Source organism: Balaenoptera physalus, assembly GCF_965194825.1.
Source record: "Balaenoptera physalus genome assembly, chromosome: 4".
In the NCBI taxonomy this organism is placed as follows: domain Eukaryota; kingdom Metazoa; phylum Chordata; class Mammalia; order Artiodactyla; family Balaenopteridae; genus Balaenoptera; species Balaenoptera physalus.
The window spans coordinates 26051751-26079524 of record NC_138891.1 but is presented as its reverse complement, the minus strand read 5'-3'; the positions used below and the strand labels follow the sequence as shown (position 1 = coordinate 26079524).

Below are 27774 nucleotides of genomic sequence, written 5' to 3'. Positions count from 1 at the left end.
AGAATTTTCGTATGAAGAGACATTGGTGGGACATGTACTAGATTGCAAAGTTGGGTTACTTTGGAAGGAAAAGAAGAGATGGGGAAAAGGGAGACATGTCAAAAAGGAAAAGAAAAAAAAAAGACTATTAAAACAAAGCAAACAAAAAGTATATAAATATAATGTGACATTTACATATTTATGCATTCATATGGAAGCACATCTATGTATGCAAAAAGAAAACTTCAAAATTTCATAGAAATGGGAAAATTGATGAATTTTTTAATGTCATGTTATTAAACCACTATAATGTGTAATTAGAAGATCTTAAAAGAAAATCTGCAAACTCAATATGATATTATGCATACTATGAAGTAAAAAAAAAAAAATTCAACGACTTTGCATATTACATGTAAGTCACACATCTTGACTTGATCTGGCAGCTAAAGTGTGCTAAGAATCCCAAGTGCTTGATGAAGCCCTGGACCCTGGGTGTTGGCTTTCATAAGGAGACTACTGGCTCATGTTAATTGAATTTACAATATTCACTCTGCCATTATCCTGTCTGCAGCCCAAATTAAATGCATGGATAATTCATTTATTGAAATTAGAAGCCAAGAGGAATATAGATACAAAGTCTAAGTCTCTGCTTTGCTAATATTGAGCCCAACCAGCTTCTTGACAAGTGTTGTAGCACCATGTTATTTTTTTTTTTAATTTAATTTATTTATTTATTTATTTTTGGCTGTGTTGGGTCTTCGTTGCTGCGCGCGGACTTTCTCAAGTTGAGGCGAGCGGGGGCTACTCTTTGTTGCGGTGCGCGGGCTTCTCATTGCAGTGGCTTCTCTCATGGTGGAGCATGGGCTCTAGGCACGCGGGCTTCAGTAGTTGCAGCACGAGGGCTCAGTAGTTGTGGCTCACGGGCTCTAGAACACAGGCTCAGTAGTTGTGGCACACGAGCTTAGTTGCTCCGCGGCATGTGGGATCTTCCCGGACCAGGGATCGAACCCGTGTCCCCTGCATTGGCAGGCGGATTCTCAACCACTGCACCACCGGGGAAGCCTACCATGTTATTTTTGTAACTGGGCATTGGGAGATCTAAGGTCTAGTTCAGTTCCTGCTACTAACTCACAGGGCAAATTCGGGTGGCCACTTAACCTTTCTAGGCTTGGTTTCCTCATATATTCCTAGAGGAATTAGATGATTGCTGAGGTCACTCGCTTCCTGTTCTCCATTAGTGATTCTCCAGCTTGAGCGTATGTAAATCGCATTTGGAGAGTTCGTTAAAATGCAGATTACTGGGCTCTGCTTCCAGAGATTCTGATTCAGTAAGTCCAGGTGGAGTCCAGAACTTCAATTCTGACAAATGTCCAGCTGACGCTGATGATGCTAGTCCGGAAAGAAGCCTGATGAATATAAGAGCTGATGAGTGAAATATTTGCAACCCTGAGTAAACATGGTGAATCATAGAGAGTGAAGTAGGCCCAGTACTGATGTTTTTAGGTTGAGGTGAATATCGGTTTACGCACTTATAGGATATGTATGTAATTTCAAGGGTGGCAAAAACGAACTTGTTAGGATAATTGTAGTAAAGATAAATTCTCACCAACATATGTGCTCCCTCCTCAGAGAATGTGAACTGTAAATGTCCTAGTTCCCAGGAGATTGCAGAAGTATAGAAAGTGCTGCTAGAAAACCTCGGAGACTTCCACCTCCGGGAGGTGGTGCCCTCCCTCCTGAGACACACCTGACTGTCTCCTGGCAGGGCAGCCGCCATTGCCCAGCTTTCCCAGCATGTGCTACCTAAAATCACAGCTAGGTGTCACTCTAATTCTGGGGCTAGCTGGTCTCAAGTGGAAAGCTAGAGTGAGCCAGGGCACTGAGGAATACATTACCAGCTCCTATGTTTGTGGGTTAAAGCATTTAAGAGATCGCCTAGGAAATTCTCCACATAAAAGGATCACAGTTAGGGATGGATCATAAACTTTCAATCCCAAGAGGAATTGCCACTAAAAATAAAATAGGTGTGTGATGGTGTAGGAGAGTTACCTAAAAATGAGGTCAGGATGGGGCCTTCCAGTGGCCAAATTATCCTGGATATTGAAAGTATATGTTCATTAAGGCAAGATTAGTGTCATGGGTGAATGGAGCACCACATTTTAGTGATTTAACTTCTCTGAACTTCATTTTCCATGTCCTTAAAATAGATACTGTAAAAACAAAACAAAACATCAAGTACCTTCAATTTCTTCACAGAATTCTTGTGAGGTCAAAAGAAATGTTGTTATTTGTAAATTGCTAGGTATTATTATTAAACAAATTTTTACTAACAATGAGTTGTTCTAAGTCACTTTATTGACTTTTTAGATGACACTGTCAAAACATTCCTATTTGTTTATAATTGAACATAAAATTGCCAGATATCCACTCTTTTCTTAAGTAACCATGATGAAACAGTTGTTGTCTCATGATATTTCATTACTTCTCCATCCACTTTCAAGGTAAATCCCAAATGTAAAAAGATTAACAAGAAACAACAATTTAATTGTATATATCTTTGTGTGGATTCTCTACTTTTTGTAGCATCCAGTGTACATTATTTATTTATTTATTTTTATTCAAGTAGAGTTGATTTACCATGTTGTGGTAATTACTGCTGTACAGCAAAGGGATTCAGTTGTACATATATATATATTCTTTTTTTATACTGTTTTCCATTATGGTTTATCATAGGATATTGAGTATAGTTCTCTGTGCTATACAGTAGGACCTTGTTGTTCATCCATTCTATAAATAAAAGCTCACCTCTGCTAACCCCAGCCTTCCACTCCATCCCTCCCCCAAACCTCTCCTCCTTGGCAACCACCAGTCTGTTCTCTCTGTTTGTGATTCTGTTTCTGTTTCATAGATCGGTTCATTTGTGTCATATTTTAGATTCCACATATAAATGATATCATATGGTATTTATCTTTCTCTTTCTGACATACTTCACTTAGTATAATAATCTCTAGTTGCATCCATGTTGCTGCAAATAGCATTATTTTGTTCTTTTTTATGGCTGAGTAGTATTCCATTGTATATATGTACCACATCTTCTTTAACCATTCACCTGTTGAAGGACATTTAGGTTGTTTCCATGTCTTGGCTACTGTGAATAGTGCTGCTATGAACACAGGGTTGCATGTATCTTTTTGAATTATAGTTTTGTCTGGATATATACCCAGGAGAGGGATTGCTGGATCATATGGTAATTCTATTTTTAGTTTTCTGAGGAACCTCCTGTTTTCCACAGTGGCTGCACCAACTTACATTCCCACCAACAGTGTAGGAGAGTTCCCTTTTCTTCACACCCTCTCCAGCATTTATAGTTTGTAGACTTTTTGATGATGGCGATTCTGACTGGTATGAAGTGGTACCTCATTGTAGTTTTGATTTGCATTTCTCTAATAATTAGCAATGTTGAGCATCTTTTCACGTGCCTATTGGTCATCTGTATTTCTTCTTTGGAGAAACGTCTATTTAGGTTTTCTGCCCGTTTTTGGATTGGGTTGTTTGTTTTTTTGTTGTTGAGCCGCATGAGCTGTTTGTATATTTTGGAAATTAAGCCCTTGTCGGTCCCATCATTTGCAAATATTTTCTCCCATTCTGTAGATTGTCTTTTCATTTTGTTGATGGTTTCCCAGTGTATGTTATTTAAATATGTAAAATTCAGAGTCGTTTCCCTGTGCTTCCAGATGCTGCTCCTGGAGTCACATCAGGCATTGCAAAATGTAGTAGAAAGGCTTGAATACCAGCCTCTGTTTTGGATTATATAGATCATGGAATAATTAAGAATGAGTGCTCTAGCCTTTTATTCCCTGCTCACCCATCCCTCCTCACCCCATTCTAATACTACCGCAAATTAGAAAGCCAAATTCAGATCTGTGTTTGGGTTGGTACTTCACTGCTCTTTCAAACGAGTTCCACTTCTCTAATTAAAGGCTCCTTTTCTTCATAATTTGACTGCCAGCCCACACCTTGAGTCACTGACTATAGCTTATCCCACGTAATGTGTGTCTACAATCACCACTGACCAAAGCTACCCTCTGAGTGCATGGGCACAAAACATGACTTCTCATCCTGCAGGGCGCCCAAGGGTAGGGTTTTACCTGTCACAAATTCTCCAACTTGGCAAAATGATTATTATTGTCTCCTCAGCATAATCAGATGGAAGCACTGGACAAATGAACAGCACTGAGTTTTCATCTTTTCTATTATTAACACTTTGAGGAAATAAGAGTCTTCCAAAATGAAAGGTGTTTTTATACACCATACTTGCAAGTCACTATTTTCATTTAACATTTAAGTTGTAAGGGGAAAAATGCCACCTTTATCCTTTAAAGTTTGCTGCAGTGTAACTATTCCAGAGGCACATGAACTATCTTACCTTTGATCGTGTTGATAATCTGAAGAAGACCCTTTCTATTTGGGGTTACTATGGTTACGGCTGCACGGGTGATGTGCGAGCTACACTGCTGTTTTGATAAAAATAGGTATTAACTACCAGTCATGGTGCTTCTCATTTCACAGTGGTTCTTGCAGAAGAACAGCATATTTTTTTAACAAAGGAGGAAAAGAAAGAAAAAAAGCCTTTCCAAAGAAGCACGAAGGAACATCTGCATAAATAATGGTGATTAGTCATGTGTATAAAAATATTTTTAATTAAATTCTTTTTAATTAAACAAGGCATTTTGCTGAATCCTTCCCTGTTATTTGCACCAAGCTTAGCCTTGAGGAAGATGGCTGATTAATAGACCCAAGAATCTATAATTAAAAGCAGAACTGTTATTTTTGGAGAAAAGCCTCTCCAGTGAGGGTGACTTAATTGGGCTGTCTCTCATATTTTTTCATTTGTCATTGAACTCTCTGGTTAGAATTTTGATTTTTTTTTTTAATTAATTAATTAATTTTTGGCTGCATTGGGTCTTCATTGCTGTGCGTGGGCTTTCTCTAGTTGCAGCGAGCGGGGGCTACTCTTCGTCGCGGTGCGCGGGCTTCTCATTGCGGTGGCTTCTCTTATTGTGGAGCACGGGCTCTAGGCACACGGGCTTCAGTAGTTGTGGCACGCAGGCTCAGTAGTTGTGGGTGCAGGCTCAGTAGTTGTGGCTCGCAAGCTCTGGAGCACAGGCTCAATAGTTGTGGTGCACAGGCTTAGTTGCTCTGCGGCATGTGGGATCCTCCTAGACCAGGACTCGAACCTGTGTCCCCTGCATTTGCAGGGGGATTCTTAACCACTGCGCCACCAGGGAAGCCCTGATTTTTTTTTTAATATGGGAGGAATGATTATTAACATTGTCATAATCAGAAGACTTTTCATTGTTTAGTTCTGTTTTTCTTAGGTCCCTTTGATCACACACTCTCTTCACTATTTTTTTCAATATTTAATTGTGGTCTTCATTCATTTCTTTTGTTTGTATTATAGCTTCTTCTTTTACAGTCATATATATTGTTCTTTTTCTTCTTTGGTCTTCTCTGCCTCTGCGTTTCGGAGTTTCAGAATACACCAAGTTTGTAGTTTCTCAACACTGGTGTTAGCAGCATTCTACACAGGAATTCAAGAGAAAACTGAATAACTTTCTATCTGCAGACAGAAAAAAATAAGATGTATTTACAAAGCAGTCTCTTCAGCACCAGGGCTGGCTTTGAGAACAAAGACAACATTCATTTAGTATCTGCTAAGCAGCATAGGAAGAGATTGAGATGGTTTTATTCCCATATTCCAAAAAAAAAGCTCACATACAGTATAAGGTTATGTCCCTAAATCATTTGCCTAGTTATCTGTAGAGAAACTTGGGTGACTCTACTTCTATTGTTTAATATTTGGTAGAGAAGTACTGTATTAGTATTGCTGTGGAAGAAGGCAAGCAGTGAGGGATCATTCGGGGTCTTTTCATACGTTTTCATTGAATTCCAGGTAGAAAAAAATTACACCTCTGAGGAAGTCAGAGGATATTAGACCAGTGTACTTCCCATAGAAGGCAGCAGGCTTCTAGAGACTGCAGACAGACCAGCCAGTTTTACGAGGCAATCTGTGCTTCAAACCTGTACACAGTGTCATTTAACAGTATTCGGTTGCATTTTTGTGTGTCTGTTCAATTCCATGTTAAACACACTGGGATAGCATCAGTTTAAAAGTCTCTACATAAACCCAAGTCTATAAAACACCATCATATAAACCCAGATACTATTCTTGGGCTAATTTATCCAGAAATAAAAAGAGCAGGTTGAATTTATATTATGTATCTCTGTCAGTGAACTGAAATAGCTTCCACACGCAGTATTTCAATTACTTTCATGTAGTTTTCTTGGGTAGAGAGGATCCATTTCTTAGATGAAATAATTGAGGCACAGAGAAATGTTGGGTTTTTCTTAAGACCTTATAGTAAGTCAATGAAAGATTGACACAAAAGCCAGGACTTCTATTTTCTTAGATGATTAGACTATGTTTTCTATAAGACACTAACATCTGTATGATCAAAATGTATTATTGACTTCAGCTAACGTGCAGCCAGCTCTAAAATCAGTAATGTCCTTATTCTAACCATCAAAGCATCTGTTAAGTCAAAATTTAGAACCCAAAGCCACCAATTGGTAGCAAACGAAAACCTCCATCTGAATTTTTCTACCTGGAGTGTATACCATTTAGTGATAACAACAATTAACTAAGTGTGTACACATATATCATATAATTTGATCATCACCACAGCCAGTCAATTATCTCCATTTTAAGAAACTTAAGATTATAAATACCTGAATGGTTTATTTAAGTCTACAAGGGTCATAAATGGCAGAGATTGGAGACAAAGTGTATCCAACATTCCTTGTCCTACACCACTGTTATTTCTCAAAATATTATAGAACAGTGATGTGCCTATTAGGCTTAGCACAAAATGAAACCTAATAGTCAAGTTCTCACTTTATTGTTGATTTCATTTAACAAACATTTATTCAGCACCTGCTATGCACTAGGTACTATAGGAGTGACTGAGGGAGGGGGTGAGAAGCAATATACGTATCCTGCCCTCAGGAAACTCCAGTCTAAAGGGAGATATAAATATGACAACTGGCAGTAAGTTTAAAAGATAAGACAGGGGTAGCCAGGCAGCTTTGTGAGCTCAGAGGAAGGGCCCCATGAACTCTTGTATCACTCTGGTAGGAAGAGGGTCCTGGGAAGGCATAGGACCTCCTTCAAGACAGTATTTTGCTTGATTGAAGAAGACAACATGTCAGTTGGAGGAACCACAAACCGTGTTTCTCTCCTATAAGAGGTGGCCATTTGAGTAGGGTTTTTTAAAATTCCCATTCAGGCCACAGATGGCATGACCTTCTCAATATTAGCAAGATCTTCCTAGGCTCAGACTCCCTTTGGGTGTGGAATAATTAAGAATGAGTGCTCTAGCCTGTCCTGGCTTAATAATTCTGGGGGCCAGGGTCAAATCGAGAGCACACACTCTTGCTATTATAACAGCTCTCTCCTCACTTATGCAGAAGAGTCAAGCTCATGATCATTTGTCTTTGACACTATTAGGCACCTGTTGCTCTGCAACCCCTGATCTCAGTTCCCACCCAGGCTCCATCAGCATAATTAGGAAAATATGCACTCTCCACACCCAGAGTCTACAGTTTGGAGTTTAGGTCTGAGAGCCATAGAATTTTAGCTTTGGAAGGACCTTAAAGACAAGCTCTCTCAATCTCATTTTTAGACGGGGACCTTGAGACTCAGAAAGAGAAAGTAAATGTACGTTGGGTAGGAGTAGGTGTTCTTTCCAAATGCAGAAATTCAAGGGGTAATTTGTGAGACATGGAGGGAGGCAGAGAAGAGTTTTCGTCACTTCTCTGCTTGATAATATCTATTTACCTCTCTTGAAGGCATTTTTGAGTATCAAAGGGGAAACACACAGGAGGTGTCATGCCATTTTATAATGGACAAACCCTCTGAAGGTTTTGCTGACATGAATAATAGCATTAATGGTAACCACCATTAACTGAAATACAATATGCCAGACACTTTACATAAATTATCCCACTTAATCATTCTCCAAAAACCTACGAGGGAGGGAATATTTTTATCTCCCTTTTGCCAATGAAGCTTACTGAAAGCTTAGTGAGGTTAAGTAACTGGCTCAAGATCACCAAGTTCATTTGCATTGCAGCTGGGATCCGAACACATGTTGGTTTGACGTCAGAGTCAAGTTCCCAACCATTATGTCTACCTCAGAACAGAGTTGTGAATAGCAAGGTCTTGGCACAAAGGTCTTGCTTCAGAAATTGGAAGCCTAGTTATGGAAAGTCAGCTCCACAGAACAGAATGAGAGAAGATAGTGGGTGACAACCAACTATATAAATGCCCGGGATATTGAGAGTGGATAAAGCAAGACTCCAGGTGTTCTGAGGATGGGATTTCAAGAACGCACTGAAAAACCGTTTGAAGCAATTCAACAGCTCTGGGGACAGCTGGGAAACAGCTGTGGCTGACAGACCTCTCTGGCTCGCTGCTTTGGGGAACAGAATGGCTCTGTTTAAATGAAAGCAGTTCATTCTCAGCAGTGCTCAAAGACAGACCTGCAGGACAGAAGTTTTGAAAGTCATTGTCCAGCCCACACTTTCCATTTATGTGTTAAAGAAGATATTGCATATGGGGGCAGACTGGATTCAGAAATTTCTTGGAGAGTGTTTCCTTGGACAAGGGCACCCTCTGGCTCCCTTTAGGGTTTGGCTTGGCTGACTGAGGTCAAAACCATGAGGCAATGAGGCAACTACTGAGTCACACTGAAGGCAGCGCTCACTCTCAGAGTCACGTAAGTGCAGCGTCAGCACTTGCACAACCTGAAAGTGAGCACCTCCTGAAGGGTGAGATGCCTACGGAGCCAGGACAGCACCCCAAGTAGCAGCCTGGGTTGAGTCCCCTTGCTCTACAAAGCCTCTCAGAGGCCCCTGGGGTTGGGATTCCTTGAAAAGTGGTTTCCCTCCTTCTAGAACACAGCCAAGAAAGGACAGGGACTGACCTTTTACCTGGGTACTATTAAAAAAAACACATTGTAGTGTTCAATGTATTATTTTGAACTGAAACAGAGACAGCTTTTTATAACAAGTGCTATCAGGTCAGTAAGTGGGCAAAGAAGTCATTGACCACAATGGGAGGACACAAGAGAGGCAGGAGCCGGTCTGATCTTCAAGGAGTTAGCCACATGGCGCATGACCTTCAAGTTTCATTCATTTGTTCACTCATTAGGTCAACAGAATTAATTGCCTGCTGCTTGCCAAAACCATCAAAGGCATCAACAAATATATAGATGAATAACCAGTGATGACCAACTTTTTATCCAAGGGGACCAATTTAAAGAAAAGTAAAAACGCTTGCAGGCTGTTTTTTGGGAGGTGTTTTTGTTTGTTTGTTTTTTAATACTGCTTTCACATAAGAAAAAGCATTTATCTGCACCTGAACTTCTGCCCGCTTATATTATTTTCCAATCCAGAAAGGATTACTGTAGAGGGCTAAAATTTCAGATATGACAAAGCTAGTTCATACTGCAGTATCTGATGTAATATAGCACCTCTGGAACTGGTTTCTTTTTCTTTCCTTGACTGACCTCGTAAACCACTGAACTGCAAAGTGTGGCTTGTCTCTTGAAATTATATCCTATAATGACAGAGATTTTTTCATTGTAAATAAGATAAGTCACATTTTTTAACACAAACAAAAAGTTTCTGGGTAGGTGATGATGCCATTCCTTGAGACTGGTAGTTCAAGAGCCAGAGCAGCCGATTGACAAAGGCTGGTTAGGGGATAGGGAATCTATAACACATCCATACCCAGTGCCAGGCACACAGTGATGCTTAACAAGTATTTGTTCCAGTAGAAGAACTCCAGGTGGAGTTGTCTTGGCAGTGGCTGGATACGGGAGTCTGCAGCTGAGGGAGAGGAAGAGATGGGCTGGAGATTGAGATAACTTAGTGTGGATGAGATTTGCTCAGGGAGAGTTGGTAGAGTGAGAAGGGAACCGAGGAGGAGTTCCTGGGCAGCATCTGCTTGAGTTTACACAGGAGAAAGAGAAAAAGATTTGAGTTTACACAGGAGAGAGAGAGAAAAAGAGACAAGAGGGGTTGAAGGGAAATTAGGTGAAGCTTGTATCCCCAACACAAAGGAGAGCACTTGGAGAGACAAGAAGTGTCCACAGTGTCATGTCACATAGAGGGCTCAACAGTCTGGAAGCCCAGGGAGGAAGTTCTGAGAGAAAGGGAGGAGGGGAGGGGTCCTCACATATGGCATCCTGGGCCGTGGGAAGAGACTCCCAGTTCCATGCTGTATCTCCTTATTAAGTTTGGCCAGTTTTTAAGATGGTTTTTACCTTTCTTATTCTAAAGATAGTGCATGCTTATTGTAAAAAATTTATAAAATGCAAAACAAAGTTCAAAGAAGAAAAATAAAAATGGCCACGAAATGAAAAATAAAAATAATAATGCATGCTTATTTTAAAAAATTTATAAAATACAAAACAAAGTTCAAAGAAAAAAAATAAAAATTATCCTGAGAGCTGATTTATGACTTTTGGCTTGCTCGCTTTAGACTTGGCTTACCCAATTGTGCTAACTTTCCACCCTGGTTTGGAAGTCATCATTACCACTTCAGCACCAATTCTTCACAGTGTAGGTCATATAAAATAAACAGCGGAAAATAAAGTAATCTGATGAGCTATAAAGTAATACATTCTGAGTAAATGAGTGATCTGTTGTGTGTGATGATCGTACCAAGGGTGACTCACACGGATAATTAATTAGCACAGAGGGCCCCATGCGCACAAATATTTTCAAACCCACAGCCTTCTCATCGGTCCAGGTTTTCCCTTGCTAAGCATGAGCTAAAAGATTTGTCTAAGTGACTTCTTTTCTACCCTTGGTGGGGTAGGGGCAGGGAGGACTGAAGGGCCATTCTAGCTACATCCCCACTCAGTAACTCATATACTGAAAAGTCAAATGCCTGGAAGTTTAGCCATTTTGTAGTTCCTATGGTGAGAGGGTAGCAGAGTGTATTCATTTGCTAGGGCTGCTATAACAAATTGCCAGAAATGTTGCAGCTTAAGACAACACAAATTTATTATTTTACAGTTCTATAGGTCAGTAGTCCAGGTCGGCTCAACTGGGGTCTCTACTCCAGGTTTCACAAGGCCAAAATCAGGGTGTTGGCTAGTTGGGCTCTTACAGGGAAGCTCTAGGAAGAATCCTCTCCCAGGGTCATTCTGTTTGTGGGCAGAATCCAGTTCCTTGCAGTTATAGGACTGAGGTTCCTGTTTCCTTGCTGGCTGAAAGCTGGGAATACCTTGGCTTCTAGAGATCTCCCTCTGGCCCTTGCAAGTGAGTCCCTACATCTCAGAGTTAGCAATGGAGTGTTGAATCCTTCTCACACTTGGAATCTTCCTGATTCCCTCTTTTTTTCAGTCTCTCTTCTGCCTTGCCTTCAACTGCATCTCTGACCAGGCAAAGAAATTTCTCTGCTTTTAAGAGCCTGTGTGATTAGGTTGGACCCACCCAAATAATCCAACATCATCTGCCCCTTTTAAGGGAACCTTAATTACATCTGCAAAGTCCCTTTTGCCATGTAAGGTTATATATGCACAGGTTCCAGGGGTTAGTGCATGGACGTCTCTGGCGGTGGGGGGAGGGGCAGGCATTATCCAGCCTACCTCACAGAGGGATGGCGTGAATGATTGGACACATGGTATGATCTCTCTCCTCCTGTCCCTTTTCCCCTCTCTCTCACACACGCCCAGTGTGGACTCTTCTCAATATTACTCTTGTTCACCCTTAGCAGCTTGTCTAAACTGCTTAGAGAGCAGGAATATGCACCCTCTAATTGAAACCTTTCTGTAACGTCCCTCAGGGTCTTGATCCACAGATTGGGCAATGATGGTATAAGATACCTGCTTGTTTCATATCTTTCTGTAGCAAGAGAAAAATTTATTTGTGAAACCCACTTATAATATGCTCATGACTAACACTACCATCTTTTTTCCTACAATTGTTACATTTAATGGGTCACAGTGATGTTTTTACCTTCCATTGATGACCCATCCAAGCTTTGTCTGCTTTATGGCTCCACTGAGCTTTTCTCTGAATTTATTTCATGATTTGTAGGCAAACCCTTGCCTGCTGTGTTCATTTTTAAAATGGCAAAATGCTTGTCGTAATCCTGATTGGAGAACGCTTGTTGATGACAGGGTGAGTCGTCTTCACTCAGATATTGAGCATACTGCAAAGATTCCCCATTAAACTGCACCATGGCTCATTAAACCCCATTGGTGAGAAAACTGGGTCTTATTTTAAATGTTTATGTTCTGTGCTAATGTTAAATTTAGAATATTTCTGTTGCAGGTACCTTTGGGAAAAATTTTAAAGCACCAGCTAAAGTGCCAACAGATTTCAGCCCATAAGTTCCCAAATACGGAATCTGGGAAACATCCCCCCGACCCCTGTATTTATTCTCAGGTTTCTCCCTTCCTAATCTTTAAATATCTTTTTTTTCTTAATACCAAACCTTGTGATCTTCTGATTACCTTTTTATATTCTCAGTAACTGCTAAGGACTGTACTCCTGGTTTTAAAGCAAAAGAGGAAGTAGATTATTCTGGAACAACATTCAGCCATGTTTGAAGTCAAGGAAAGGACATATGATTGTCAGTGTTTTTATTATTCATATATTGAAGAAATAATCTCTGTCCACAAAGCACTTACATTCCAAAAACGGACTTAAACAAACAGAAACACTCATGACAGAACTGTGATTCCAGAAATGTGCCAGTGGAATTAATATGAAAAGAATAATTTTCCTCATGTCGGAGTTTTAGAAATCCTCTACATATATGCCAGAAGAATCAGCTGGTTATAGTGTGGCAAAAGATATTAAGATCTAGGAAGGCTTTCTCAACAGGAATCCAACAAGAGAGTTAAATTCTACAGAAAATGATTTGAGCAACTATTTTCTCATTTCTCTCAAAGATGATGCTTAGCCAGTATCATTCTGGCTGCATAGGATGTAAATTAATTCATTACATACAACAAATGCCTTTGGACAATGATTCTCAAGCTTTTTGGTGTCACAACCACTTTACAGTTCTTCAAAATTAGGAAAGACCTCAAGGAGCTTTTTGTTTATGGGTGTTACATCTATCAATTCTTGCCATGTTAGAACTTTAAATTTTTTTAACATATTTTCATTGATCTATTTAAAATAGCCATCATAAACCATTTATAAGCTAAATGACATATTTTTATAAAAATAAATTTATTTCCAAAACAAAAAAATTTACTGAGAAGAGTGACATTGTTTTACATCTTTTCAAATCTCCTTAATGTGTGGTGTAGTAGAAGACAGCTGGATTCTCACATCTGTTTCTGCATTCAGTTGCACTCGCACACATCATACAGCTTCTGGAAATTTCCACCGTACACAGATGACATAATAAGAATGAAAAACTCAAGTGACATTGTCATATTATTCTGAAAATGGTTTTGACCTTGGGGATCTTCCTGGATAGGTCTCAGGAACTCCCAAAGGACCCTGGACCATACTTTGAAACCATTGCCTTGGGGCATTAGGGCTTGTTTCTCCCAAGAATCCCTGGTGAAGAGGGCTGCAATAGTGTGCTTGCATATGGTATTTTCTTCACTACTAACTTGGTACCAAAATAACATATCATATTGATGGCCAAAATAAAATTGCAGTGTTTTAGGGTTAAATCATCCATGATGGTTTGTGTAACTTCTGATTTAGAATAACCTCAAAGAAATAAATCTAGTGGTTAGCTTTCTAGATCTGGCATAGTTTCTCTGACTTATTTCAGAAGGGTTAGGTTTTCTAGTTGTAATTCTAGGATATGATTAGCAAAGCTTGACTGGCAAAACCAGTACATGCACTGATTCTGCTGCCAAGGCTTCACTGAGAATGTTTAGGCTCAAAATAATTCCAGTATTCGAGCCTAGGATGCCTCAGCTTTTTCGGAAGCCTCTCCTTGAAATCTCACTCTGTATAGTATTTCAGAAAAGTGGGAAGAGTTACAGGAGAATTTCTTCTGTAGGAATTACAGGAGTTAAAAAAAAAAAATCCCACATTTTCCCAATAATCACTTGTGGAAATGCAAAAATGCTACCTTATTTTTTGAGACTACCAGGGTTCTCCACCTGTCAGGCCTGACATGGTTCAGCTGCACAAGCCAGAGACATTTTTGATTCTCCATGTGTCAGGGACGAGTGTCATACGTACTGATTTGCACAGAAAACCACAGAGAGCACTCTCCAGGGAACGTCAGCATTTTGACAAGGCTCAGTGATGACTTAGCGCAACAGGGGTAGGAACCATTGTGTGATGTTGTCCATAGACCCATATCATTTGAAATTTAAATTCCTTGTAAAACACCAAGAAAATATGGGTCAGAGAGCTGCTAATGGAGATTCTAGGGAAGGGACTGTCACTAAATCACCCTGAAGACTTAAAAGTGACTGAAGGAGCATTAGGAAAGAGGTCAGTTCAAAAGCTAGCAGTAAAAAAAAAAAAAAGCAAAACATCATTTAAGAGTCAGCACATTGAGGTATTGATGGGGTCAGCCAGTCATTATCTGAATTTTTATCTCCAGGTATGGTTATTACATTTGAGATGAGAAAATAGTTTCAGTGCTTTAAAGGGGTTCCCCTCTTTTTCCTCCCTCTTCAACTTCTCTTTCCGCTTATTCTTCTCAATCTGTGATTTAGAAATGGAAGAGAAAGCCTCGCTTGGCTTTCTGCTCCATAGGCTTCCCTTTATCCCAGCTTCTCAGAAGTGCCATCCACACCACCGCCTCATTCATTCCCCCAAGACCCCTCGCTGTTTGATTGCTGAAACTATTTTCTCAGATATCTCCAGTGAGTCAGTGGCATTTCTCAACCATCCACTGCTCTTACCTGGGGGTAGTTGTGTGTGTTTGTGTGTGTGTGTATATGTGTGTTTGAGCATAAAGTTATGTATGCTTGCATTCCTTACTACCAATTTGGGAGACAAAGCGGATATTTCTCCAGCTAAAAAGTCAAGTAGAAAGAGGATGTGTTGGGGAGGGGCCCCGAGCCCCAAGCGGAGCTTTCAACCCACCACTAAGCGATGAGTACAACCACAGCATGACAAAGGCAAATATGACTAAATCCCCTGATAAAATCAGAGGCTTAAGAAATTGGATTATGTCCTCTCCCCTTCTTATCCACATGGGGTCTAGAATGTTCTCCTCATACTGTCACAAGAAGGCTCATCTAACTAGGCATTGCTTTTCAGCCCAGCCTCGGGCCTAGGTTGTCCTTACAAACCCAGCAACGCGTGGGCAGAGCTGGTGTGAGCATGTCCACAGCTGTTCCAAGAGCTTCTCTCCTGGGAAGGTGCCACAGAGTCTTGGACATTGTGTGTGAGATTGAGCCCTGCCAGTGAGCTAATTAAATGTGTTTTTTAAAAGCTCTAAGCTTAGCAGCGAGTGTGGGCGGCTAATTTCCTGACTCACCTATTCAACTCATTTGTGGTCCCAGCAAATACTCCCTCTTGTAGGACACACTGCCTGGCTCTATTTCCAAGCCGTTCCATTTCTTCACAGGGTAAATAGGAATGCACAAAGTAATAGCTTTCTGTCTTGTGTGGGATAACGTTTATGAAGTGGAGTTCAGTTCTTTGTGCAAAAGGAATTGTGGGAATGTCAGAACAGTTTTGAACAAAACTGGATATTCAATTACAAGCCTTTCCCTCCTAAGGCCCAGAGCTCTCACTGGAAAGGTGCAGAGTCCGTCCCAGCACCTTTTGTAACTGGGGACGTGGGGAAAGAAACCCTGGGCCTTACATCACTATTCGTGAGCCCAGGAAACCTGTGTGTCTGGGAGTGCAGACAAGCTGCAAGTCATCTTCAAAGCTTGGAAAATCAACAATCACAATAAAACAACAGCCAATATTCAATAGAGCTTCCATGATAGAATTTTCTAATTTAAAAATTACTTTTATTCCACAAAATCCTAGCAAAAGGAAAATGTTGCTAATTAAAACCCCCACTGGAAGTCTTTTTGTTTTGATTAGATGCTGGGTCTTGACTAACCTACCAGGAGACAGAGGTTACTTAGCAGAGGTAATTGTTAGCCCCTCCTACGACCGCCTGCAAAGGCTAAGAGTGGTGGGAAATGTGAACAGCTACATGCTAGTAGAGAGGACATCTCTGCCATTCTGCCTATCGTGATTAAGGATCTACTCAGCTAGAATAATGAAATTGACTCTATGCCTAGTAAAATGGGAGCCAGCTAATTGTCACGCCAATTCATGACATTTTATATCTGTTGTCTCTTTACCTCAAAGCTAGTTGTTGAATTCAATACTCCTTTCCCTAGGATAATTTTTAGTAAATAAAACTCTTTGCATGATGAATATGGTTTTCAGCCAACTTGTTCATGCTTAGGGTCAGGTTTGGCAAATATCCCACGCATATATTTCATGCTTCTTTTTCTCCACGTACCCCTTAGCTGTAAGTGTTCCCCAAGGATCTCTCATGAACTCTCTTCTCTTTCTATATACTTTGCCCAGGCAATCTCAGCCACTCCTGTGGCTTTATGTTCCATCTACATGCTTATAACACTTAAAATCTTTCTTCTGCTTTAACTCTGTCCAACTCAGCTTACAGCCTTTTATTTCCAGCTTTCTTATTGAAATTTCCATTGGAAATTCTACCTGGCTATTTAAGTCAACATGTCAAAAACCAAACTTACAAAATGCCCCTGTCTACAAACTAATTTCTCTTATGCAGCCCATCTACCAACTGCCCAGGCTTGAAACCAAGATCACTCCTTGCTGTCTCTCAAGCACCAAGACCCACCAATTCTCCATCCCAAATATCTTGTGGGTATTGTCACCTCTGCTGTATCCTCCCTGACATTATCTTTTATTCATTCACTCACTAAAGGCTTGCTATATTCTAGCACCGTGCTAAGGGCTAGTGACACAGAGGGAAGATGAGAACCAACGAGTAAGTAAAGTACAAAGCACGGTGGTCATTGACCTATGAGAACCCAGGGTGGTGGATGTTCAGGGCAGAGCAGGATGTGAAAGAGTTTAGGAGACTGAATCTAGGACTCTTCCTGTCTTGGTACAACTCATCTCTTGCCAGAACATTTGGGAAAGCTTCTAGCCACATGTCCATTCTGCCCTCTGCCCTGCTGCCTGAACTTAATTTCCAAAGGTTAAATTGGGTTGTGTCACCGTCTGACTAAAACCCTTCCATTATGGCAGGACAAGTGCCAAACTTCTTGATTCTACTTACAAAACAGTCCAACTCAGCTTTTTCTCCCCCCAGCACTCTTTTATACAACACAGTTGCTAACCTCACGGCCCATGAAATAGGAAAAGAAAGAGCAGAAATGAAAATGCCCACCCTGCCTTAAAAATTTACCATCAGTGTCATGTTCAACCACCCTCTTTTCCCCTTTGGCCGTCAACTCAGTGGATCATTTTCCTAATGATTACTGTTCACACTTTGCGTGACTGTTTCAAGTATCAAGACACTGAATAGTTTTGATGGCCACAGCTAATCAGTGTGTGATTATTTACTGCCTGGTGTACTCCCAAAGCCTCCATACAGACATGAGGTATATAGTAGCCATGCAGCAGACTGCCAAAAATGAATCCTCAGGTCTTGCTTTTAGGAGCATTGAGTCCATCTTTATAGATGAGTCTGATCTCGAGAGAATGAGAGCCAGGTGCCGACTACCTCTCCCTTCACAGGAATAAGTCGCTGCAACAACATTCATTCATTCATTCACTTAGTCGTTCACGCATCAAACATTTATTAAGCGTTTGCCAAGAGCTCACAGTCTTTTCTGTGATATGTTCTGCGATCCCAAATTCTGGGATCAAAAGGAGTGACCCAGGTCTTTGCTGAGGGATCAAGGGGGTGGAGGGGAAATTTGGAAGGCTTTCAAAGATGGAATAAAGGTTTTTTGTTTTGCTTTGTTTTGGCTTTTTGGGGGGCAAGAAGTGTGTGTGTGCATGTGTGTATGTGTGTGTGTGTGTGTGTGTGTCTGTGTGTGTCTGTGTTTACGTATTTAAGGAAGGAGGGGAACAGTAGCACTTGGAAGGGAAACAAATAGCTGCTCTGGTAAAGTGAATCAAAATGCCAAGGTAATTAAAAAATGACACGTGTTTGGGAAATTATGGCAAGTTCCTTGTGGCTTGAGGGAGGCAGCAAAGGGTGGTTGGGGGGTGGGAGTGGTACAGACAGAGATGCTAGAAGGTAAAGAGTGTGAAGATTATAGAAGACTTGTACCAAGGAGCTCAGACTTTCTCTGTAAGCAGTGGGGAGCCCAGAGAAATCTCTAAGCAGGGGAGTGAACAGTCAGATTGCTTTTGATTAAAGGTTCGGTGCGTGTATAGTGATGGATTTGAGAAGATGAACATTTAATGAGTGCTTTATACAGGTGACCACAACCAAGGACAAGTCCATGGCTACGTCCCAGCTAACTCTGCTTATCTGTGTGTCTTCCCTAGTGACGGTGTTGGCCATTTTCCATGAACTGCATGTCGACCCCGACCTGTACACACTCTTGTTTGGGGAGAGTGTGTTGAATGATGCAGTTGCCATAGTCCTTACATAGTAAGTACCAGAACTTGGCCTGTGCTTCTTTGACCGTGTAAAATATGCTTCTACTTGGTGATAATTCCTAGTGGCTTTAATAGTATCTTCTCTGTTATGTCATAGAGATACAGTCAATTTCTAACTTTTAAGGAATTATTATCACAGAAGAGGTCCAAGAATAGGAACATTTCATTAGCCACTTAATTTCTAACACCATTAATAAACTTCATGTTTCCAGCTTATTACAAGATACTACTCAAAGGGTAACATTTTTTTTCTCGGTGTATGTATTTAGCTGATTCACTTAGGCTTCCTAAAATGCACATAAATAAGCTTTCTTCATTTCAAATCGATATCATTTAATTTTTTTCCTTAAGGCACTTTCCAGACAATAAACTAATAGAAACCTTTGTATTTATACTAATTTTGGCAAATTGGAGATAGAAGTTGAGAGTCAGAATATTCTTTATTTATCAGTGCAAACGTAACACGGTATAGGAACACACACATTTTAAAATCATCACGTGACAAGTAAAAATGATGGAGCTTCGTCTGCTAAGAGTTAATGTAATTTTCCCTTCATCCTGGAAGAATTTTCTTTTCCAGATGAGAACTAGTGCTCTTTCTTCACCTCCCCTTTAGATGCTTACCATTTATATTTAATAAATGACACTTTGGTGGCTTTCACTATGTCAGAGGTCTCTTCTTGGTTTTAGATTAAGACCAACATTTTGGGCAACAGTCAAATACCCTAAAGGAAGGTAGCTATCTAATAATTAAATGTGACAACAAGATTCAATTCAGGGTGTTAATTACTTCAAATGCATTTGAAAATGTATCGCAAAGTAACAAAGGATTTTTAAAAGTCAGATCGCCCAGAGGGGAGTAAGAAGCAACAGAGCCGCACTATTCTTTTTTTCTGCCAGCTGACATTTCTTAAGGCTGCCACCCCAAAGTTACCACTGAATTCAGCAACTTTCAAGAAAGAGTCTCCAAAAAAACTTATATTTTACCTGGCTACTGAGAAGTGCCTCTCCTGCATTAAAGGAAAATACCAGTGAGTGCAAATTAAGAGCAAAAGCCATGGCAGATTCACAAATGCCAAAGGATGCTTTTAAAGAAACACCAAGAACAATTAATTAAAACATCAGGGATCTTTGTCCAAGATATACTAGTATTAAAGGAACATTTGGAGGAAAAATTTTTAAAAATCTCCTGAGTCCCTCATCTTCACTTCCTGAGTTGCCATGTTGTAAAAAGGCCAAGCAAAGCAAAACGACTAAAGCACAAATGAGCCTTGGGAAAGAATCATGCAGCTACAGCCAAGGAAAGGTGTGGCCTTTCTACTTTCAGCACTACCATGCACAGTAGTTTTCCATTAAAAATGCAGACTCCAAGGATGAATGTTGACACTGTTGAGCACAAGCCTGGGGGGCATTTGAAACAGTCCATTTAAGATCTCCTCGGGTCAATATGTGGTTATTACTGGTAGCACCTTTTCTACTCCCCTACCCCTAAAGTCTTAATAAAATGTGTTTCCCACCATGGCAAGGTCCTTTCCTTTCTAGGCACCAGACACTTGCCAGTCTAGCTGAAATCTTGTGCTTCCCAGCTTTGGCATTTCAGGTATTGTGCAGAGTGACCCCAGTGAGTTTCAACTTTAAAATAAAGATAATTCTAAATTAGGAATACTTGACACGGAAAGTTCCACACATTCACACCTGCAAGCTCGTTCTTCCACCTGGTGCATTTGGACTCCACCAGCCTCTTCCAGGAACTCTACTTAGTGTTAATGTACAGCTGTACCTCTGTCTCCACAGGGAATGGGTTCCAGGCCCCCTGTGGATACCAAAATCCACAGGTGCTCAAGTCCCTTATATGAAATTGCATAGTACAGTCAGCCCTCTCTATCCGTGGGGTCCATGTCTGCTGAGTCAACTAACTAACCTCGCATTGTTTGATGAGGAACCCGCGGATACGGAGGGCCTCCTGTAACTAGGTTACCCTGGGTCTAGACTCTCTGTCCACCTGTGCCGTCTGTTGACCACTTCTTCTTTCACCTTACACAATCCTCCATGTGTTCTACTCTTCACTTTTCTCACTTGCTTCTTAAACTTAGTTTACAGCACGTATGACAATCTCTTTTTTTTTTTAACATCTTTATTGGAGTATAATTGCTTTACATTGTTGTGTTAGCTTCTGCTGTATAACAAAGTGAATCAGCTATACATATACATACATCCCCATATCTCCTCCCTCTTACGTCTCCCTCCCACCCTCCCTATCCCACCCCTCTAGGTGGTCACAAAGCACCGAGCTGATCTCCCTGTGCGATGCGACAATCTCTTTTTATACATCTACTTACACACACATTCCCTCTCCTTTAATGCTGCATCCCCACACTCTCTCTTCCAACTATCTTCTAGTTCCCATGGAAGAACCCTATTTAACAGTTTTCCATGACTTTCAGACCGGGAGTTCAAACATTTGTCTCTCCATTTTTCTCTTCCTTCACTCTAACTTCGCATAGTAGCCAGACACATCTCTCTGGCTTGTAGCCTCATGCCTTTCTTCACAGGCGCAAAGCTCTCTCTTCCCAGCTCCTGCTTCTGCCCCATCAAGTCTTTCACCATGTACCTCAGTCTCCTCCTTTGGGAACCACTAGCCCACATGCTAAGTCCCTCCTCCACCTCTGTATGTGCCTCCATCGATTCCTTGCCAGCTCGGCCATGCAATCTTGGGTTTACACGTATATTTGCTTTTCTAGATAGTAACTTTCTGAAGATGGAGACTTTGCACTTGAAACGTACATTAAAAGAGCAAATGAAAACCTCCTTTGTATTTTCCCTTTCTCAGTTCCATCTTTGTGTGGTTTTGAAGTTCAAGAATAGAGGTAGAGCTTTTATTGTACCATGGAAAGGAAAAGACACATTTTGATGTGAAATCAAGTACAGTAAATGACCTAAATCATCAGCCACTATGACCTTGGCAGTGACTCCAGAGCCTCTTTGGAATAGCCACACACTTTCATTTGTCTTTCCATCTTCTACAAGCAAATCTCCTTGCTTAAGAACCATCCTCTTAGTATTTATAAAAGTTTTATTGTTAGTTTTTTGACAGTAATGTGCTCTAGTATTTCTCATTCAAATACAAAGTAATTTAGCCGCATTTTAGATTAAATCAGCTTTTCTGTGCTAATCTAAGAAGCGAGTAACTAATTACAATACTTTTTCTTAGGTTAAATGTGCTCTGAATTTCAGACAACTAATTTATACTTGAATTTGATGACCACAACTCTTGTACACAGCGGCACGTGGTGGGTGGTGTCCCTAACGCTTAAAATGATCCAGAATTATCTTAAGATAAAAGTAACTTTATTTAACAAAAAAGTTCTGAAATTAACTTTTCTCTGATCCATGCTATTATTTCAAGTATATAGGGAATGTCATACCCAAATATGTATGCGTATTTGTTCATGAATGAATTCCATGGATTGGATTTGCATTTCTAAAGATTGTGTAATAGACTGTGAAGGAAGGCAAAAGACATAATGAAGACGTCTTGAAAGGTGTGTGTTTTTGAATCCTGAACAAAGACATTACTTTCAGAGGCACCATGGTAGGGTAGAAAGAGCCCTAGATTTAAGTCAAAAGTGGTGGTGTCAGGATTGTCACGAATTAACTGTACAACGATTACAGTTGACATGAAATCAACCCAAACTGGAGTAAACACAAGGGGAGTCTGTGTTGGCTGATGTAACTGAACAGCAGGAGTAGAAATGGCTCAGGAAAAGATCCAGCGAAATGAGCTGAACTCTCACCTCACTCAGCTTCTTCAGGGTTATCTCCCTCACCTGGTCACTAGATAGCTGCCAGCAAGTCCCAGGGCTGCATCTTTCTTCAGGAGGATAGAGCAAGAATCTTTATCCCATTATTCCCAACATAAATCTTAGTACACCTTATAGATTCTGATGCCATTCCAGACCCACTTGTGGCCAGGGAAATGTGCTTCATTTACTGTCTCAGGTCTAAGTCACATTGTTCATAAATTCAGGGCAGTAATTGGTTTTACTTGGAAGCACATGAACTGAGACTGGGTAAAGGTGGGATTCTTGCTCAGAGTAATACTGCCACAAAAAAGTGGATGCTGGTCAGAACCAAACCAAAACAAAACAAAACCTAAAAGACCACGACAGCGACTTCATATGGCCATAAACTCTTCATGCTTGTTTCCTTACCTATAATATGTAAGAATAGTTCTGTGTACGTTACAAAATTATTCTGGGCAGTAAATAAAGCAATATATTTGGAAAAGCTCTATAATCTGTATAATCTACATAATCTATGCTTATAAATGTATATACTTATAATTTATATAGTCACGTATATCAATATCTTTCATTGTACTTACACAGATCTCTCTGGTTTCATTGTTATGACTAAAGATAGACCTGCTTCTAGTGAAGTATTCCTTCATAAATATGGCATTTTATGATCCAAGGAATAGAGAGAATAACCATTTTTACATGTGATTTCCCCCATTAGGAATGAACCACTTAGTTAAGGTACACTGTCTAAAGAACTAGAGGTTGAAGTATATTACTTAAAGTTATACAGGTACTCACAACCAAAATTGATATTACTTGTGGAAGATAATTGGAGGAGGAGAGAGAGAAAGGCAGGGCTAAGTTACCTAAAATGTCACATCTCTCACAGTAAGAAATCAATATATATGTGTGGAGTTGATAAATCAAGAAATGGAAGCATATACATATTATTTAGAGTCATGGGGCAGCCATCGGAAGAACTAAAACCATAAATGGTTAAAAGGAGATAATTTTGCTATTGTAGGACCATGACAAAGGGGGAAACGATAATTTAACTCTTTGTGTCCTTTCATACTGTCTGAATGCTTGCATGTGTTTGAATTATGTTTATATAAAACATTCTTCAGGTGATCAAATATCAAAATAAAAGCCAATATTTTTGATGAGAGTAGAGTCAAGCAATCCTAGCAGGCAAAATTCACTACAAATACAATTAAATGACAAAGGATAAACCAAGGAAAGCAGTTTCAACACACATATTGATAGGTTAATAGTCTTTATAATATATATAATGATTGTTAATCTTTTTAATATACCAAATGTATATTAGTTATGTTACCTGAGGCAAATTACTTTCTGTGCACCAGATGTGTCATTTATAAAATAGGGGTGGTAACAGCACTTATCTCGTTGGGTGGGATTAAACATAAAGCTCCTGGAGCAGGGCCTGGCTCATAACACTCAATAAACATTAGATACTTGCTGCTGATATTACTTCTGTTATAAAAGACCAATAAAGAAAAGGGAAGCATAATAGAAAAATGGACAAAGGATATAAATAATGAACAAGAGAAGAAACAAAAATGGCTGATGCTCCACTAAATAAGATCGCCTTCACTAGTAATAAAACAAATTACATATCATTTTTTGCCTAGCGAATCTTCAAATTTTCAGAACTCAAAAAAGAACAATCATAACTTGGGGCAAATTGGAGTTTGGGGAAATGGGAACCCTCCCACATTACTGAGCAAAAAGAGAAAAGTGATAGAACTTTTACAGAGGCAATTTGGCGATATTTACAGTCATTAGATTTTGTGAATCCTTTCATCCATTTATTTTATTTCTGGAAATTTATCCTAAGAAGCAGTTAAGGGCATGCGCAGAAATTTCTCCATGAAGATGAATGCATTGATTTGAACAAAAAGTTGTACATAAGTTACTAGTTGGTTGAGTAAGTTATAATATATTAAGATCATGAAATCCTATGTAGACATTTGAAAAATGATAGAAAAAGAGAGTTGATGTTAAAAGATATTCACAATATATCTTTTAAGAAAATAGGAAAAATTTTAAACGGTGTATACTCTAAGATCTATTTTGGTTAAAAAAAAAATCACAGCCAAATTCATGTGTGTGTATGCATGTGGGTGTATAATTAGAACACATTATTATTTATATACAAAATCAGAGCGTTAGGTGGGATCATAGGTGATTTTTATTTTCTCCTATTTGCTTGTATATATGTATTGGAAATAGATTAAACTACTTATGATCGACTCTGGTCCAAAGAATCCCCTGTTAACATACTTGATAATTGGCAATCTTCATTTAAATGCAGATTCTACAGAGGTTTAAGTTTGAAATTTTTTTCTACCCATGAAAGAGAAGAAAGAGGATGATGATTTGTTCTCAGCCATTTATCTGCAAAACTGAAATATTGCCAGTACTGTACTGAAACATCTTCTTGTAAAGTAATTCCACAGTATACAAATGGCTCCAGATTTTCTTAGAGATAAAATAAGAACCTCATTAAACAGCTGGCTCTTGGATGATAATAAATACATACTAGGTGCCTTTATTTTCTGTCAAGCAAATGCTTACAAGGAAATTTAATATAGATTATTGAAAGAGATGGAGAAATGGACACCATTCTCTCTTTTTAAATAAGAGTGTTATGCTGCTTAGAGGCTCTTACTAGAAAATGTCATTTCAAGTGTGATTCTGGTGAATACTTGGCACTTAAGAGTGAGGGACATTTTGAAAGACCACATTTCTTATAGTCCAAGCATCTTAAGGGAAATTTAACATGGAAATGAATGGGATGGCTGTGAGACTCCAAGTACCATGCGACTAACAGGAACCTTGAGATGTCATCCAGCCATTTGACAAAAATGTACTGAGGCCCTGTATGTGCCCGACTCTATGCCGAGCGTTGGTAATATAGATGGAGGGGCACACTCATCCCTACTCTCAACGGCTCTCCACCGAAACGAGGCAAATGATAGCTAAAGCAGGATTTAATATGTGCAACAAAAACTTGCTCTATGAATTATCCCAGAAAATAGCTATGTGGGGATTGGCTCTAAACATATATCATTAAGGAAATCTATTCTTTCTCTTGGTACCATCATCTCTAAGTAGATTACAAACTCCTTGAACGAAAGATATACTTTACTCCATCCGCCATGACATGCAGCTAATTATCTGGAAGTTTCTCAACCTTTCAAACACAGGTGGGGACATTTTACTAATCCTCTCATTAAAATCCATTCCAGAGGATGGATGTTTAATATTCTTCATATTGCTTCTTCTAAATCTATGAAATGCCTTATTAGTTACCCTCACTAGCGCTACTTCTTCTCCCATCTTACCCATAGCTGTAAACATAGAGGTGATAAGGAGATGTCTCTTTTGATGAGGATGAACCAAAACTGTTATTACCACCAGAAAGTATAATATTTCTCATGAATCTGCTTAACTTAAAAACAAATTTCTTATATCTTGACACATCTTTCTGAGGGTAAGTCACTTTGATATTTGCCTTGGAAACTGATAATCAGCATAAAATACATATATTTTGATGCCTGTCTAGATACTGCTGGGATACATAATTAGAAAAAAAAAAAAATTATGGTCCTTTTTGCTTAAGGACTCCTTGCCCTAACAGTCAATTCCATGCCAACTTCATTTTTTGGACACCAGGTGGCACCACCTAGCAGGAATGGGACAGCGTCCTGGCATCTTTAAGAAGCTACTGGGAGGCAAAGCTCAGCTGACCTCCAGCATAACTCAGGACGCCCAGTGTTTGCTGCCCACACTCCTGCCTGCTGCTGCGGCCTTGTTTGCTTTTCCTTATTCCTGATCCCTGGTTCCTGTTTCCTGGCTATGACTCTGGCATCTCCCCTACCCTATCTTTTAATGTCCCTGTTCAGATTACTGGGAATTGACATTGACTTTATCCTGTGACTCCAATCCCTTGCCTCTCAGATTAGATCTGATGTTTACTCACTGCTTCTCAGGAACTCAGAACTTGCTTTGCTTCATGTCAAACCACGCACTACAGACTGAACTACCAAAAATAAATAAATAAAAGAAATCCATATTGGGACTTCCCTGGTGGCGCAGTAGTTAAAAATCCACCTGCCAATGTAGGGGACACGGGTTTGAGCCCTGGTTGGGGAAGATCCCACATGCTGCGGAGCAACTAAGCCCATGCACCACAACTACTGAGCCTGCGCTCTAGAGCCCGCGAGCCACAACTACTGAAGCCCACACGCCTAGAGCCCGTGCTCCACAACAGGGAAGCCACAGCAATGAGAAGCCCACGCACCACAATGAAGAGTAGCCCCCACTTGCCACAAATAGAGAAAAGCCCGTGTGCAGCAATGAAGACCCAATGCAGCCAAAAACTAAATAAATCAATAAATAAACTTAATAAATAAATTAATTAAAATTTTTTAAAAAAGAAAAAAATAAGAAATCCATATTGATGGTTTCTTATCTCAATTCCATTTATGCTTTAATTTATTGGTGTATAAGTCAGATGTAAGTGCCAGAAACCCAATTCAAGTTAGCTTAAGCAAAAGGAATCCACGGGCCTATTTAACACGAGTTGGGCTGACTCTGGGCATGCCAGGATTTAGGGATTCAAATGTGGTTGTCTATTCTTTCTTTTTCTTTCTTGGCTCTGATTCCTTCTGAGTGCTAGTGTCATTCTTTCCTAGTACAGACAGATGATTGCACAGATAGATGACTACGAAGTAGGAGAGAGTGACTTATGGCATCTCCAGGCTTATATTTTTCTAGTTCAAAATAACACTTAATTCTCCCAATATTTGCATATCAGCCACAGAGAAGGACTCCTATTGGCTCTGCTTGTATCAGAAGATCACCTCTAGGCCAATCACATAGTACTCTATGGAAATTAAACATGGTGATTGGCCAGATCTGAATGATATCCCCATCCTGTGGCCAGTGGCATGGAATCTATTATTAGAAGAAAGTGATTGGAAGTCAAGTTTAATCCCAGAACAACAACTACCATATTTCACAATAATGGAATGTTCAGAAAATAATGAATTGAAATGAAGCACATAGGCCCTATGCCTTTACAAACTTTAAAAAATGCTTTATCTATTTTTGTTTTTATTTCCGTTTCTCTAGGACATGTATACACTACCAAATGTAAAACCGATAGCTAGTGGGAAGCAGCCACATAGCATAGGGAGATCAGCTCGGTGCTTTGTGACCACCTAGAGGGGTGGGATAGGGAGGGTGGGAGGGAGACGCAATAGGGAGGAGATATGGGGACATATGT

General features: G+C 39.9%; 1 protein-coding gene and 1 long non-coding RNA gene across 23 annotated transcripts in view; one reads left to right on the top strand and one right to left on the bottom strand.

The window, feature by feature from the left end:
- Positions 1-27774, top strand: part of SLC9A9 (solute carrier family 9 member A9) — a 683127-nt gene that overhangs the window by 315386 nt on the left and 339967 nt on the right. For all 21 annotated transcript variants that reach the window (XM_082461227.1, XM_082461222.1, XM_082461225.1 and 18 more), the window contains one exon: positions 18544-18649. In XM_082461227.1, coding sequence (XP_082317353.1) covers positions 18544-18649 — 106 coding nt within the window. The remainder of the gene's footprint in view (positions 1-18543; positions 18650-27774) is intronic.
- The window catches only part of LOC309660550, a 192673-nt gene that overhangs the window by 88022 nt on the left and 76877 nt on the right, over positions 1-27774 (bottom strand). The window lies entirely within an intron of this gene.